Here is a 13528-nt window from a genome sequence, read left to right on the forward strand (position 1 = left end):
GTAGGTGATAAGGTAAAATAGTGACATGTTAACAATTGTAGTATCTTGATGGTGAGTATATGAGTGTTAACTGTTCCATTCATTCAACTTTTCTTAAAAATCATTGAAGACTCAGGTTTTCTTCCCCCATTTTACCTCATTACCATTCACAGCATCAACTTCATCCCACGTACGAGTCCCTTAGCCAATAAGATATTTGCCTTTACATTTATGGCATATGCTTCATTCTTTGGGTTCAGTGGGACAGCAATTCTTCTGAACAAAGGATCATTTATCTTTCGTTCACCTGATTGGCTGCTGTAGGTCACATGATCACCTCTGGCCCAGTAACAATTACCAGGGGGATGTGATGCACAGACAGACAAGCCCAAGCTAAGGTACTGAGCCTGATTAGTGCAGAAGGATGGGATTCTAGGATTTACTTAAACTAATCAGGAGTCACATGCAGAACAGAATGGAATTCTCTTAGGAAGAAAGGGGTCTAGAGACTGCTTAGGCCACCATCAACAGTGAAATCTTTGATTCAGAAAAACCAGTGTAATATTTCATCTATGCCTTAATTCTTCACTAAATAAATGGAACATTAATTAGAAATGTGAAGTGTTCGCAGAAGAACCATCTACTGGTTATCTGATTATTTATGTTTAGAAATAAATCATAATATAAATATGGATATGTGATTGAATGGTTTCCTGATTAACATAGCCGTCTTAAAAATCTCTTTTAGAATATCCAGAAAAGAGTTAAACATGAAACAGCCTCAGATTTTTTTTATAGTTTAACTCAACAATATTTGTAAATGCTTTTTTTGTAAAGTAAAACTGTAAAATAAAGGATGCATGTTCATCTATAGGTATACTTATAACTGTCACTATTAATGTTCCTTTACTGACATCATTTATTAGCAAATTAGGTGATAAATGTTGACAACTCAGTTTTGTATCTCATGATTTACTTTAAAGTAAATCATGTGATCCCTCAGGATCACTGTGATAAACATGAAATATTAGTCAAACAGTGAACTATAGGCAAAAGCACCAGAAAATATTAGGGTTTGAGTGCGTTTCTGAACAAGGTAAAAAAATAAATTTATAATGATACCAACTTATAATCAAATTTCAAAGTCTAACTTTGAAAATAGTTTCATTATTTTTCCTTCTAATAAAAATGGTCCCTGTTTCTTTTTTTCAACAGGCATTGCGGCCTCATTTGCTGTCAAACTTTTTAAAGCATGGATGGCAGAAAAAGATGCCAACTCTGTTACCTCCTCTTTGAGAAAAGCCAACATAGACAAGAGGCTGCTTGTAAGTATTGTCTGGTCAAAGAATTGTAAGGTTGATGCTTCCATCACGGCTTGGCAGTGCCTTTAATGTAATACACGGTGAAAATGCCCATGTCTGTTGAATTGAAGGAGTGTTTCAGTTTTAATCTTTATTTTATAAATAAATGGCAGTGATAAAATTAAAGACTATTTCAAATAGAGACTATTTCAAATTTGGAATTTTGCTAACATAGTGTTAGTGTTTTATCAGAATTAACATTATCTTTTGCAGCTGACAACTTTATAGAAATTTAAAATTTTAATATGATAAAATCTCATCAATTTAGGTTCTTCCCAGTTAGACATTTATGATGTCTTGGGCAGGAATTGGATGGCACTGACCTCAAATATGTGTTAGTGTGCTTAGCAAAATGAGTTTAAACAAGATTGCTCTGGAAATACTTAAAACTGTTTAAGAAAGCAAACAAGTTCATTGTTCAATTATCGTGGTTGCTTCATTATATTTTTATTTTTCTATCATTTGTTTTTGTCAAAGAAAATTAAGAAAAATATTTTGCCCTTTTACTTTCTGTCTGCTCCCTATTATTTCTTTCTTTTAGAAGCAACAACTGTGCAGATGGTTAAGACTTCTCCAAGTGGAAACTTTTTTTACAATTTTATGACAAACTCTAAAATTAAAAGACAACACTGCTGTCCTCTTCTCACCCAGTCTCTTTTCTGTTTTTCTCTTCCCGTGTGTTCTAAATATGCAAAAGTGTCAATCCCATGGAATATTCAAACTGACTCTTCCTTGAGATAACCTGAAAATAATTTTAAACATAAATATGCACTTTGAGTCACTTAAAATTCTTGTCTCTTGAAGTTTCCCCAATTAACAGCCTTTTGGTTCTTTAAAGTATTTAGAATATGATAAAAAAGAAAAATTATAAAACCTAGATTCTAGTTAATTTCTGCCAATGATAAAACTTTCAATCAGCATGTATACTTGTTAAGTCCCTGTTCTCTGCTGGGCATGATCCTAGAAACTGAGGATCTAGTAGAGAACAGGATAGAAAAGTTCCCTGCTCTCATGGAACCTACTTTCCAGTAGAATTTAGGGTAGGAACCTGTAAATGGATGCAGGTATCATTAAAAACAAAACAAAACAAAGCCAAAAAAAAACCCCACGAGTGAGTAGGTTGCTGAAGAGGATGGTAGTTCATATGAAAGGAATATATTTCTTTCCCCTGGGTCTGGGGGTTGGCTGTGGATCTGCTGGGTTCCACATTCCTTTTCATTCAGGGACCCAGACTGAAGAAGCAAAGCCATCACTGCCATGCTGTCCTCATGGCACAGGGGAGGAGCACAGGAGCCTGAACTGAACGCCTCAGTGCATTAAACATGCACCTTCTGTTAGCCAAAAGAAGTCACTGTCAAGCCTGGCAAGAGGGTGGGAAAATAAAGTCTACTGACTAGCAACTTCTCCACCCCGCCGGGAGAGAGCAAGGAGAGGGGGGTCTCTTAATACTCTTAAGGAGGAGGATGTGAGCAATTGTTCAACTTGACACCTAACACTTACTTATTTCTTAAAGAATGGTTCCCTAAAGAAATTAATAGGTGAGACTTGGTTAACAAAAGTCTGCAATTCATAAAAGTGTCAAATAAAATTTTACTTCCTTTTTTTAAAAAACACATACTGTTTAAGCATTCTTGCTAAGTTTATATGACTAGACATATTTTGAGTATGATAAGCATAGATAACAATTTCTACCAGAAACACCGTAAGGTCTGTGTGGACAGGGTAATTGTGCACTGGTATTGTGCCTGCCTGATGTATGTTAAATCGATACATGAACAAGGAACTAGAGAGTTCCACTTTCAAGGAGGAAATTTTTGTTGTTTCATTAATGGATACAACAAAATTCTCTGTGCTAGTACATTTTAGAAAATAGCATATTCTTTGAGTTTAGTAATTGCTCACTTCTATTGTATAGAAGAAAGAAAATTTCTAGCAACTCAGGGAGGAGAGGGGATGAAAGAAACCATCCCGAGGTGGGGCAAGATGGCAGACTGGTGAGCTGTATGTTTTAGTTACTCCTCCAGGAAAGTAGGTAGAAAGCCAGGAACTGCGTGGACTGGACACCACAGAGCAATCTGACTTTGGGCATACTTCATACAACACTCATGAAAACTGCTCAGATCAGCGAAATCTGTAAGTTTTTGCGGCCAGGGGACCCGCGCCCCTCCCTGCCAGGCTCAGTCCCGGGGGAGGAGGGGCTGTCAGCTCCGGGAAGGAGAAGGGAAAACTGCAGTGGCAGCCCTTATCAGAAACTCATTCTACCGATCCAGACTCCAACCATAGATAGACGGAGACCAGACACCAGAGAATCTGAGAGCAGCCAGCCCAGCAGAGAGGAGACAGGCATAGAAAAAAAACAGCACGAAAAACTCCAAAATAAAAGCGGAGGATTTTTGGAGTTCTGGTGAACATAGAAAGGGGAAGGGCCCTGAGGCGCATATGCAAATCCCGAAGAAAAGCTGATCTCTCTGCCCTGTGGACCTTTCCTTAATGGCCCTGGTTGCTTTGTCTCTTAGCATTTCAATAACCCATTAGATCTCTGAGGAGGGCCCGTTTTTTTTTGTTTTGTTTTGTTTTGTTTTGTTTTTTTTAAATCCTTTTTTCTTTTTCTAAAACAATTACTCTAAGAAGCCCAATACAGAAAGCTTCAAAGACTTGCTATTTGGGCAGGTCAAGTCAAGAGCAGAACTAGGAAAGCTCTGAGACAAAACGCAATAATCCAGTGGCTGAGAAAATTCACTAAACACCACAACTTCCCAAGAAAAGGGGGGTGTCCGCTCACAGCCATCATCCTGGTGGACAGGAAACACTCCTGCCCATCGCCAGCCCCATAGCCCAGAACTGCCCCAGACAACCCAGTGTGACGGAAGTGCTTCAAATAACAGGCACACACCACAAAACTGGGCGTGGACATTAGCCTTCCCTGCAACCTCAGCTCATTGTCCCAGAGTTGGGAAGGTAGAGCAGTGTGAATTAACAAAGCCCCATTCAGCCATCATTTCAGCAGACTGGGAGCCTCCCTACACAGCCCAGCAGCCCAGAACTGCCCTGGGGGGATGGCACTCACCTGTGACATAGCACAGTCATCCCTCAACAGAGGACCCGGGGTGCACAGCCTGGAAGAGGGGCCCACTTGCAAGTCTCTGGACCCATACGCCAATACCAAGGACTTGTGGGTCAGTGGCAGAGACAAACTGTGGCAGGACTGAACTGAAGGATTAGACTATTGCAGCAGCTTTAAAACTCTAGGATCACCAGGGAGATTTGATTGTTAGAGCCACCCCCCCCCCCTGACTGCCCAGAAACACGCCCCATATACAGGGCAGGCAACACCAACTACACACGCAAGCTTGGTACACCAATTGGACCCCACAAGACTCACTCCCCCACTCACCAAAAAGGCTAAGCAGGGGAGAACTGGCTTGTGGAGAACAGGTGGCTCGTGGACGCCACCTGCTGGTTAGTTAGAGAAAGTGTACTCCACGAAGCTGTAGATCTGATAAATTAGAGATAAGGACTTCAATTGGTCTACAAATCCTAAAAGAACCCTATCAAATTCAGCAAATGCCAAGAGGCCAAAAACAACAGAAAATTATAAAGCATATGAAAAAACCAGACGATATGGATAACCCAAGCCCAAGCACCCAAATCAAAAGATCAGAAGAGACACAGCACCTAGAGCAGCTACTCAAAGAACTAAAGATGAACAATGAGACCATAGTACGGGAGATAAAGGAAATCAAGAAGACCCTAGAAGAGCATGAAGAAGACATTGCAAGACTAAATAAAAAAATGGATGATCTTATGGAAATTAAAGAAACTGTTGACCAAATTAAAAAGATTCTGGACACTCATAGTACAAGACTAGAGGAAGTTGAACAACGAATCAGTGACCTTGAAGATGACAGAATGGAAAATGAAAGCATAAAAGAAAGAATGGGGAAAAAAATTGAAAAAATCGAAATGGACCTCAGGGATATGATAGATAATATGAAACGTCCAAATATAAGGCTCATTGGTGTCCCAGAAGGGGAAGAAAAGGGTAAAGGTCTAGGAAGAGTATTCAAAGAAATTGTTGGGGAAAACTTCCCAAATCTTCTAAACAACATAAATACACAAATCATAAATGCTCAGCGAACTCCAAATAGAATAAATCCAAGTAAACCCACTCCGAGACATATACTGATCACACTATCAAACACAGAAGAGAAGGAGCAAGTTCTGAAAGCAGCAAGAGAAAAGCAATTCACCACATACAAAGGAAACAGCATAAGACTAAGTAGTGACTACTCAGCAGCCACCATGGAGGCAAGAAGGCAGTGGCACGATATATTTAAAATTCTGAGTGAGAAAAATTTCCAGCCAAGAATACTTTATCCAGCAAAGCTCTCCTTCAAATTTGACGGAGAGCTTATATTTTTCACAGACAAACAAATGCTGAGAGAATTTGCTAACAAGAGACCTGCCCTACTGGAGATACTCAAGGGAGCCCTACAGACAGAGAAACAAAGAAAGGACAGAGAGACTTGGAGAAAGGTTCAGTACTAAAGAGATTCGGTATGGGTACAATAAAGGATATTAATAGACAGAGGGGAAAAATATGACAAACATAAACCAAAGGATAAGATGGCTGATTCAAGAAATGCCTTCACAGTTATAACGTTGAATGTAAATGGATTAAACTCCCCAATTAAAAGATATAGATTCGCAGAATGGATCAAAAAAAATGAACCATCAATATGTTGCATACAAGAGACTCATCTTAGACACAGGGACACAAAGAAATTGAAAATGAAAGGATGGAAAAAAATATTTCATGCAAGCTACAGCGAAAAGAAAGCAGGTGTAGCAATATTAATCTCAGATAAAATAGACTTCAAATGCAGGGATGTTTTGAGAGACAAAGAAGGCCACTACATACTAATAAAAGGGGCAATTCAGCAAGAAGAAATAACAATCATAAATGTCTATGCACCCAACCAAGGTGCCACAAAATACATGGGAGAAACACTGGCAGAACTAAAGGAAGCAATTGATGTTTCCACAATAATTGTGGGAGACTTCAACACATCACTCTCTCCTATAGATAGATCAACCAGACAGAAGACCAATAAGGAAATTGAAAACCTAAACAATCTGATAAATGAATTAGATTTAACAGACATATACAGGACATTACATCCCAAATCACCAGGATACACATACTTTTCTAGTGCTCATGGAACTTTCTCCAGAATAGATCATATGCTGGGACATAAAACAAGCCTCAATAAATTTAAAAAGATTGAAATTATTCAAAGCACATTCTCTGACCACAATGGAATACAATTAGAAGTCAATAACCATCAGAGACTTAGAAAATTCACAAATACCTGGAGGTTAAACAACACACTCCTAAACAATCAGTGGGTTAAAGAAGAAATAGCAAGAGAAATTGCTAAATATATAGAGACGAATGAAAATGAGAACACAACATACCAAAACCTATGGGATGCAGCAAAAGCAGTGCTCAGGGGGAAATTTATAGCACTAAACGCATATATTAAAAAGGAAGAAAGAGCCAAAATCAAAGAACTAATGGATCAACTGAAGAAGCTAGAAAATGAACAGCAAACCAATCCTAAACCAAGTAGAAGAAAAGAAATAACAAGGATTAAAGCAGAAATAAATGACATGGAGAACAAAAAAACAATAGAGAGGATAAATATCACCAAAAGTTGGTTCTTTGAGAAGATCAACAAGATTGACAAGCCCCTAGCTAGACTGACAAAATCAAAAAGAGAGAAGACCCATAAAAACAAAATAATGAATGAAAAAGGTGACATAACTGCAGATCCGAAGAAATTAAAAAAATTATAAGAGGATACTATGAACAACTGTATGGCAACAAACTGGATAATGTAGAAGAAATGGACAATTTCCTGGAAACATATGAACAACCTAGACTGACCAGAGAAGAAATAGAAGACCTCAACCAACCCATCACAAGCAAAGAGATCCAATCAGTCATCAAAAATCTTCCCACAAATAAATGCCCAGGGCCAGATGGCTTCACAGGGGAATTCTACCAAACTTTCCAGAAAGAACTGACACCAATCTTACTCAAACTCTTTCAAAACATTGAAGGAAATGGAACACTACCTAACTCATTTTATGAAGCTAACATCAATCTAATACCAAAACCAGGCAAAGATGTTACAAAAAAGGAAAACTACCGGCCAATCTCCCTAATGAATATAGATGCAAAAATCCTCAACAAAATACTTGCAAATCGAATCCAAAGACACATTAAAAAAATCATACACCATGACCAAGTGGGGTTCATTCCAGGCATGCAAGGATGGTTCAACATAAGAAAATCAATCAATGTATTACAACACATTAAAAACTCGAAAGGGAAAAATCAATTGAGCATCTCAATAGATGCTGAAAAAGCATTTGACAAAATCCAACATCCCTTTTTGATAAAAACACTTCAAAAGGTAGGAATTGAAGGAAACTTCCTTAACATGATAAAGAGCATATATGAAAAACCCACAGCCAGCATAGTACTCAATGGTGAGAGACTGAAAGACTTCCCTCTAAGATCAGGAACAAGACAAGGATGCCCGCTATCACCACTGTTATTCAACATTGTGCTGGAACTGCTAGCCAGGGCAATCCAGCAAGACAAAGAAATAAAAGGCATCCAAATTGGAAAAGAAGAAGTAAAACTGTCATTGTTTGCAGATGATATGATCTTATATCTAGAAAACCCTGAGAAATCGACGATACAGCTACTAGAGCTAATAAACAAATTTAGCAAAGTAGCGGGATACAAGGTTAATGCACATAAGTCAGTAATGTTTCTATATGCTAGAAATGAACAAACTGAAGAGACACTCAAGAAAAAGATACCATTTTCAATAGCAACTAAAAAAATCAAGTACCTAGGAATAAACTTAACCAAAGATGTAAAAGACCTATACAAAGAAAACTACATAACTCTACTAAAAGAAATAGAAGGGGACCTTAAAAGATGGAAAAATATTCCATGTTCGTGGATAGGAAGACTAAATGTCATTAAGATGTCAATTCTACCCAAACTCATCTACAGATTCAATGCAATCCCAATCAAAATTCCAACAACCTACTTTGCAGACCTGGAAAAGCTAGTTATCAAATTTATTTAGAAAGGGAAGATGCCTCGAATTGCTAAAGACACTCTAAAAAAGAAAAACGAAGTGGGAGGACTTACACTCCCTGACTTTGAAGCTTATTATAAAGCCACAGTTGCCAAAACAGCATGGTACTGGCACAAAGATAGACATATAGATCAATGAAATCAAATTGAGAATTCAGAGATAGACCCTCAGATCTATGGCCGACTGATCTTTGATAAGGCCCCCAAAGTCACTGACCTGAGTCATAATGGTCTTTTCAACAAATGGGGCTGCGAGAGTTGGATATCCATATCCAAAAGAATGAAAGAGGACCCCTACTTCACCCCCTACACAAAAATTAACTCAAAATGGGCCAAAGATATCAATATAAAAGAAAGTACCATAAAACTCCTAGAAGATAATGTAGGAAAACATCTTCAAGACCTTGTATTAGGCGGCCACTTCCTAGACTTTACACCCAAAGCACAAGCAACAAAAGAGAAAATAGATAAATGGGAGCTCCTCAAGCTTAGAATTTTCTGCACCTCAAAGGAATTTCTCAAAAAGGTAAAGAGGCAGCCAACTCAATGGGAAAAAATTTTTGGAAACCATGTATCTGACAAAAGACTGATATCTTGCATATATAAAGAAATCCTACAACTCAATGACAATAGTACAGTCGGCCCAATTATAAAATGGGCAAAAGATATGAAAAGACAGTTCTCTGAAGAGGAAATACAAATGGCCAAGAAACACATGAAAAAATGTTCAGCTTCACTAGCTATTAGAGAGATGCAAATTAAGACCACAATGAGATACCATCTAACACCAATTAGAATGGCTGCCATTAAACAAACAGGAAACTACAAATGCTGGAGGGGATGTGGAGAAATTGGAACTCTTATTCACTGTTGGTGGGACTGTATAATGGTTCAGCCACTCTGGAAGTCAGTCTGGCAGTTCCTTAGAAAACTAGATATAGAGTTACCATTCGATCCAGCGATTGCACTTCTCGGTATATACCCGGAAGATCGGAAAGCAGTGACACGAACAGATATCTGCACTCCAATGTTCATAGCAACATTATTCACAATTGCCAAAAGATGGAAGCAACCCAAATGTCCTTCAACAGATGAGTGGATAAATAAAATGTGGTATATACACACAATGGAATACTACGCGGCAGTAAGAGGGAACGATCTGGTGAAACATATGACAACATGGATGAACCTTGAAGACATAATGCTAAGCGAAATAAGCCAGGCACAAAAAGAGAAATATTATATGCTACCACTAATGTGAACTTTGAAAAATGTAAAACAAATGGCTTATAATGTAGAATGTAGGGGAACTAGCAATAGAGAGCAATTAAGGAAGGGGGAACAATAATCCAAGAACAGATAAGCTATTTAACGTTCTGGGGATGCCCAGGAATGACTATGGTCTGTTAATTTCTGACGGATATAGTAGGAGCAAGTTCACAGAAATGTTGCTATATTAGGTAACTTTCTTGGGGTAAAGTAGGAACATCTTGGAAGTTAAGCAGTCATCTTAGGTTAGTTGTCTTTTTCTTACTCCTTTGTTATGGTCTCTTTGAAATGTTCTTTTATTGTATGTTTTTTCTTTTTAACTTTTTTTTCATACAGTTGATTTAAAAAAGAAGGGAAATTTAAAAAAAAAAAAAAAAAAAAAGGAAAAAAAAAGATGCAGTGCCCCCTTGAGGAGCCTGTGGAGAATGCAGGGGTATTCGCCTACCCCACCTCCATGGTTGCTAACATGACCACAGACATAGGGGACTGGTGGTTTGATGGGTTGAGCCCTCTACCCCAGGTTTTAACCTTGGGAAGACGGTTGCTGCAAAGGAGAGGCTAGGCCTCCCTATGGTTGTGCCTAGGAGCCTCCTCCCGGGTGCCTCTTTGTTGCTCAGATGTGGCCCTGTCTCTCTAGCTAAGCCAACTTGAAAGGTGAAATCACTGCCCTCCCCCCTACGTGGGATCAGACACCCAGGGGAGTGAATCTCTCTGGCAACGTGGAATATGACTCCCGGGGAGGAATGTAGACCTGGCATCGTGGGACGGAGAACATCTTCTTGACCAAAAGGGGGATGTGAAAGGAAATGAAATAAGCTTCAGTGGCAGAGAGAATCCAAAAGGAGCCGAGAGGTCACTCTGGTGGGCACTCTTACACACACTTTAGACAACCCTTTTTAGGTTCTAAAGAATTGGGGTAGCTGGTGATGGATACCTGAAACTATCAAACTACAACCCAGAACCCATGAATCTCAAAGACAGTTGTATAAAAATGTAGCTTATGAGGGGTGACAAGGGGATTGGGAAAGCCATAAGGACCACACTCCACTTTGTCTAGTTTATGGATGGATAAGTAGAAAAATAGGGGAAGGAAACAAACAGACAAAGGTACCCAGTGTTCTTTTTTACTTCAATTGCTCTTTTTCACTCTATTATTCTTGTTATTCTTGTGTGTGTGCTAATGAAGGTGTCAGGGATTGATTTGGGTGATGAATGTACAACTATGTAATGGTACTGTGAACAATCGAAAGTACGATTTGTTTTGTATGACTGCGTGGTATATGAATATATCTCAATAAAATGAAGATTTAAAAAAAAAAAAAAAAAAAAAAAAGACATAATGCTGAGCAAAATAAGCCAGGCACAAAAAGAGAGATATTGTATGTTACCACTAATGTGAATTCTGTGAAAAATGTACAATGTTTTATACTGTAGAATGTAGGGGACCTAGAGATACCAATTAGTGGAGGGGGAATGATAATCTAATAAGAACAGATAAACTATGGAGGGTAATCTCAATGTTATGGGAATGCTCAGGAATGATTATGGTTTGTAAACTTTCTTGGATATAGTAAGATCATGTTGGAAGCAATAGAGTTATTTTAGGGTTTTTTTTTCTCTTATTCCTTTGTTTTCTTAGGGGTTGTTAATTTTCTTGGGGTATGGTAGGAACATGTTGGAAGCAATGTAGTTATTTTAGATTATTTGTTTTTCTTACTCCTCTGTTTGGACATGGTTTATTAATTTTCTTGGGGTATGGTAGGAACATATTGGAAGCAAAGTAGTTATTTTAGGTTATTTGTTTTCCTTAATCCATTGCTTTGTTTGAAATGTTGTGGGGTTTTTTTGGTTGTTGTTTGCCTGTTTGTTTTTAATTTTTTGATAAACAAAGTTAAAAAATTGAAAAAAAATCAGTAGAAAAATGGGAGTAAAAACTAAATGACAAATAGGGTGGGATGGGGGGATGGTTTGGGTATTCTCTTTTCACTTTTATTTTTTATCCTTATTCTGATTCTTTCTGATGTAAGGAAAATGTTCAGAAATAGATTGTGGTGATGAACGCATAACTATATGATCATACTGTGAACAGTTGATTGTATACCATGGATGACTGTATGGTTTGTGAATATATTTCAATAAAACTGAATTAAAAAAAAAAATAAAAGTGCATTAATGACTAAAAAAAAAAAGAAACCATCCCCTTTCACTGGAAGAGGGCATAGCAATCAAGAAATGAGAAAAATTGCTATCTTCATTTATTCAGCAAATTTATAGATTGTATTATGTGCCTGACTCTTTTCTAGGAGCTGGGGAGATAAAAAGGAACCGAACAGACACTTGCCCTTATGGGGTGTACTTTCTGCAGCATGGGAGCAGGCAATAAATTAAATAAAGCAAAATATATAGTATACATATAGGAAAGTGCAATGGGAGAAAAAAATCAAGCAGGGAAGTGTCAGAGTGTGGGATGCAGTTTTCAGTTGTAAGGAAAGAAGTCTCTAATGAGGTGACATTTGTGTAAAAACTTGAAGGAGATGAGAAAGTGAGCCCCATAGGTATCTGGAGGAAGCGTGTTCTAGCCAAAGGGAACAGCAAATGCGAGGGCCTTGAGGTGGGGCATGCATGGCATGCTAGAGACAAGAAGAGGAGAGTGGATAAGAGGGAATGTGTAGAAGATCAGCCCATAGAGGTGGCAGGGTCCGTATCATCTGTGGCTTTTACTCTGAGCAAGATGGGAAGCTTTTGGAGGATACTCTGCAAAGTTCTGTATAATGTGACTTCAGTTTTAACAAGATCACTATGGCTGTTGCATTGAGAGTAGACCAGGGACCAAGGACAGAAGCAGGGAGAACATAATCGAGGGGAGAAATGATGGAGGCTTGAGCCAGAATAGGGATTGCATTAACAAATGCAAACCATGTAGCAAGCCAGAGAAGGTCATGGTATGATTTAGACTGACTCCACCTCAGTTTAACCTGAATAGTAATTTTCAATATATTATGTTTCATCCATAAGGACTTTGGATTTAGTTCCCAAACCACAAGCAATATGTTTGATGACCTGTTTCTCTTTACTTAACTTTAGATCAGACCTTGCAGTCTGAATCTTCGTAAACAGAATATTGACCGTTAGCACGGAGTGGTGGAGTGAGTGTTGACTTTGGAACCACACAGCTCTGTCCCTACATATATTGGGCTGTATAATTTGGGTCAAGCTGCTTAACCTTCTTGAGACTTGGTTAACATCTAGAAAAGTTTCTGCTTTACATAGTTGTTATGAGGAAAGTGCCTAGCACATCTTGGTTCATAGAAGAAACTCAGTAAAATTTAGTTCCCTGCCCCTCAAATTTGAAAGAGCTAGTACAAATATGATAGTGAAGTGATAGCACAAAAGTGAGCAACAAAATTGCAGTGTGTTCTGAAACATTTGCTTTAACATATATGCATGTTTGAAAGCTGCTCCCACCAACTCTATTCTGACATTTTGAAACTCATAGCTCGAGAAGTGAAATTATGGGATGATAATGTATAAAAAATTAACATTAGAGTCACGACATAGAAGCCCTTTAGTTATGTCTCTGCATATGGTGGTCATTACAGCTCTTTCTCTTGAGACTAATTGGAGCCACATAACCTTTGGCCATATATATGCAAATGTAACCAACATAAAAGCTTGAATCTATTTTTAGACTGCAGCAGTCCGAAAAATGTGGGAGGTATGAAAATTGCCTTATTTC

The 13528-nt window shown here is 38.2% G+C and overlaps 1 protein-coding gene across 2 annotated transcripts in view; it reads left to right on the top strand.

Moving 5' to 3' along the window:
* Positions 1 to 13528, top strand: part of BZW2 (basic leucine zipper and W2 domains 2) — a 78024-nt gene that overhangs the window by 52550 nt on the left and 11946 nt on the right. For both annotated transcript variants that reach the window (XM_037836835.1, XM_037836836.1), the window contains exon 7: positions 1195 to 1304. In XM_037836835.1, coding sequence (XP_037692763.1) covers positions 1195 to 1304 — 110 coding nt within the window. The remainder of the gene's footprint in view (positions 1 to 1194; positions 1305 to 13528) is intronic.

Source organism: Choloepus didactylus, chromosome 5 (genome assembly GCF_015220235.1).
Source record: "Choloepus didactylus isolate mChoDid1 chromosome 5, mChoDid1.pri, whole genome shotgun sequence".
NCBI classification, from domain to species: Eukaryota; Metazoa; Chordata; class Mammalia; order Pilosa; family Megalonychidae; genus Choloepus; species Choloepus didactylus.